At 46.1% G+C, this 3,142-nt stretch overlaps 1 protein-coding gene across 1 annotated transcript in view; it reads right to left on the minus strand.

Annotated features, from left to right (window-relative positions):
• Window positions 1–2,090, minus strand: part of LOC119415898 — a 12,761-nt gene extending 10,671 nt beyond the window's left edge. The window contains exon 1 of the mRNA XM_037683069.1: window positions 2,085–2,090. Within this exon, the coding sequence (XP_037538997.1) occupies window positions 2,085–2,090 (6 nt within the window). The remainder of the gene's footprint in view (window positions 1–2,084) is intronic.
• Between the last annotated feature and the right edge of the window lie 1,052 nt (window positions 2,091–3,142).

The following is a 3,142-nucleotide window of genomic DNA, read 5'->3' on the forward strand; positions in this document are numbered from 1 at the left end:
AAATAATGACAACACCGTGGTCTAACGCTGAAGCGCAGGTGTTTTTTGTGCTTGGTGGCCAACGACAAAATTCAGAGCGAGATATACTGAAAGTATAATGGAAACACAACTGTACCGTGCTGTACTGGCACTAATGGGAAAGAGGCATTAGGTGGTGCTTGAGGAAACAGGACTAGGACCAACGGTCTCACATGCTCCAGTGGAGAGCTGCTGAACCACAGGTCCTCAAATACAGCGCTCCTCCTCAGGCTGGATCAGGAACAGGTGTGGGAGGTAAGCTCCATCCTGCCACTCAGGAGCTGCAAGAACCATTAACGGCAGGAAACCACAGAATCTCTCAGATTAATCTGAGAGACTGAAGAAATGTTTTCTCCAAGCTGTGTGCAGGGAAATAGAAAAGGTCCAGCTCAGTCCAGTTGTTTACCAGTACAGTACGTCTTTCACCCAAGAGACAGCGGGAAGCCTGATCTGTCCCATCTTCCCCCATACCTGTTTTTGTGAAAGATTTTTCTAAAGTCTTCAACCTTCCACAGACACAGAGCAGTGGTGTTCACTAGAACTGAAAGACAGGAGGGAGCTTGAGGACAATTTGTCATACATGCGTTTTTCTCATTGCACATGTGAGGCAGTGGCCATCTGGGGCGCCCAGGGAGCAACTGGGGGGTTAAGGGTTTTGTTCATGGGCCCAGAGTGGGGCTAATGAAGGTGGAGGCAGGTGTGGGTGTTTCACCTTTTCCACCTATATTTTGATGATGTCAGTCTGGGGATGGAGCCACTGGTGGTTTAACTGTGTTTATTAACCATTTCATTAATGGAGCAGCTGGCAGCTCCTTATCACAATTTATTTTCATTTTCTATGAGCAGCCGTGTGCAGAAATACAGTCAGGTTCTGATTTATGTTTTTATGGCTTTCTGGGTAAACTACACAGTTTGCATGAAGGAAATTACTTAAACGCATAAATACTAAACATTTGCAGAAAACCAGTTCATGTGAGGGCAGCACGGTGGTGCAACTGATAGATCTGCTGCCTCTCCTCTAAATCTTTGTGATATACAGTAGCAGGAGATGGAAATTTTCACAGCTCTTGGAGAATTTAGCTGGAAGTTTGCTCAGTTCGCTGGTCGGCTGCTTCACTTTCATGTTCCGTGCATTTCTCATATTTCCAAAATACTGTACCGTAATTTTATTTTACACTTCTTGCAAACAACCGTGCTCGTGTTAAGCTCTGTCTTCCCCCAGAACATTATAGGATCTGAAATGATTTTTAAAGACCAAGAGGTGGGTTGAATCACGCGGTCCTCCTCCTCCATAGCAGGCTCCATTCAGATAAAGGCAGCTGGCTAACTAGCTTGCTGTACGGTGGCCTACAAGGCCAAATTCTACGGTGGTTGTACAACTCTTGAAGCTCACTAAATTTGTCAAATGGCCAAAAACTCCTGCATGGAGAGCGTGCAGACATCGTGTATGGGGGAGTCTGTCTGCTGAAAAGTGGGCGTTCTCTTCATGATAGATTTGTGGCCAAATATCAGATGCAGGGACGAGTGGAGACTCTGGCGGGAAGAAACCTGTGTGGTGGCGTATTCTGCAGCGGGAAGGGTTTCCCAGGAGGTCTGTGTCTCATGAACTGTGAAAGGTGTGTGTGAAAACAAACATCCCACAACCACGTGACCTTGAGTCGATTGTTCGGCTTTGGATGGAGTATGGCGAGTCCTTTAAGTCAGTAGTTTCGAGCAGGATTCAATGTTGCCCATTTGGGGCTCTGGAATACATTTGACCATGGTCACTGGAGTCCCTAGTGCCATGTTTCAGACCATGGAGCTGCCAGTGACCGGGGTCTTCTTCTCAGGGGGGGTGTTAGTTATACTTGAGTAAGACCAAGGAACTTATTCTTGATTTCAGGAGATCCAAGCGCACAGAGCACCCTGCCCATTGCATCAATGGAGAGGAGGTAGAGAGGGTGGAGAGCTTTAAGTTCCTTGGTGTGAACATCTCAGCTGACCTCACCTGGGCTGTCAGCATCTCCTAACAGGTGGGGAAGGCCCAACAGATACTCTACTTCCTCAGGAATTTAAAGTGTGCTCACCTCCATCGCCTCATGTTGGTGAACTTTACTTATTTATATGTACAGTCTATGTTACATATGTACTTCTATCTTAATACTGTGTATTGATACTTTGTATTGCTGTCATGGAGGTACCAAACTGCATTTCACTGTTTTCAGTTTGTTTTTAACAGTGCTTTTTGCAGTGACAATAAAGATTGTTTCTAACTTCTTCTTTCAGCTGCTCCTTCTTCGGGGTCGCCACATCGAACTAACTCGCACAAAGACTTGGTGATTGTTTTTACGCCGGATGTTCCTCCTGACCAACCACAGACACTGAGCTGCCACGGCCTCTGTGTGGAGCAGAGAGCTGCCATCCAGGATGCCCGACGGAGCAGATGGTGGGGGTTAAGGGCCTTGCTCAAGGGTCCAGTGTGGGGAAAATGAGGGTGGTGGCAGGTGTGGACATTTCACCTAACCCACCCACATTTTGATGCTGTCGGTCAGGGGAGTTGGACCGGCAACCTTCCGATCACAGGCTCACCTTCTCTAAACTCGACGCCACCACTCCCCCATTTATTCTATGATCTGACAATGATCAAAATAAAAACTGAAACCTGATTTTAAACACAAAGACCCAACAAAAATAAATCTAAACGCTCGGATTGACTGAAAGTCGATCACAGCACAGAATGGTCAGTTGGTGCCATCTTGAATTGGATCCACCCATTCTACACCCAGTGATTACTAGGTGAAAGTTTCATTAAAACTTGTCTGGCGGTTCATGAGATATTTTGCTAACAGACAGAAACGTTAATGCATGATTTCAATCAAAAGCACGCAGCCCATATCTGCGGTGGAAACTAATAAAGAAGTCACATATTTAATGAGCGATGTTTTCATGCAGACAGTACTTTTATTAGTCTGACTGTGTGAACTGCAGCTGGTAATGATTCATTAAAACCAGAACGACCGTTGAGCCCAGGTTTGTTTGCATGCTGTGTGTGGCGGATGAGAACTGGTTCCTGTGATTCAGGAGTTCCAGGCACTCGCTGCAGCAAAGGTAAGGACTGGATTTTCTGAAAAACAGTTAAGTCAGT

The sequence above is a fragment of the Nematolebias whitei genome, chromosome 10 (genome assembly GCF_014905685.2).
Source record: "Nematolebias whitei isolate Nwh7 chromosome 10, NemWhi1, whole genome shotgun sequence".
NCBI lineage: Eukaryota > Metazoa > Chordata > Actinopteri > Cyprinodontiformes > Rivulidae > Nematolebias > Nematolebias whitei.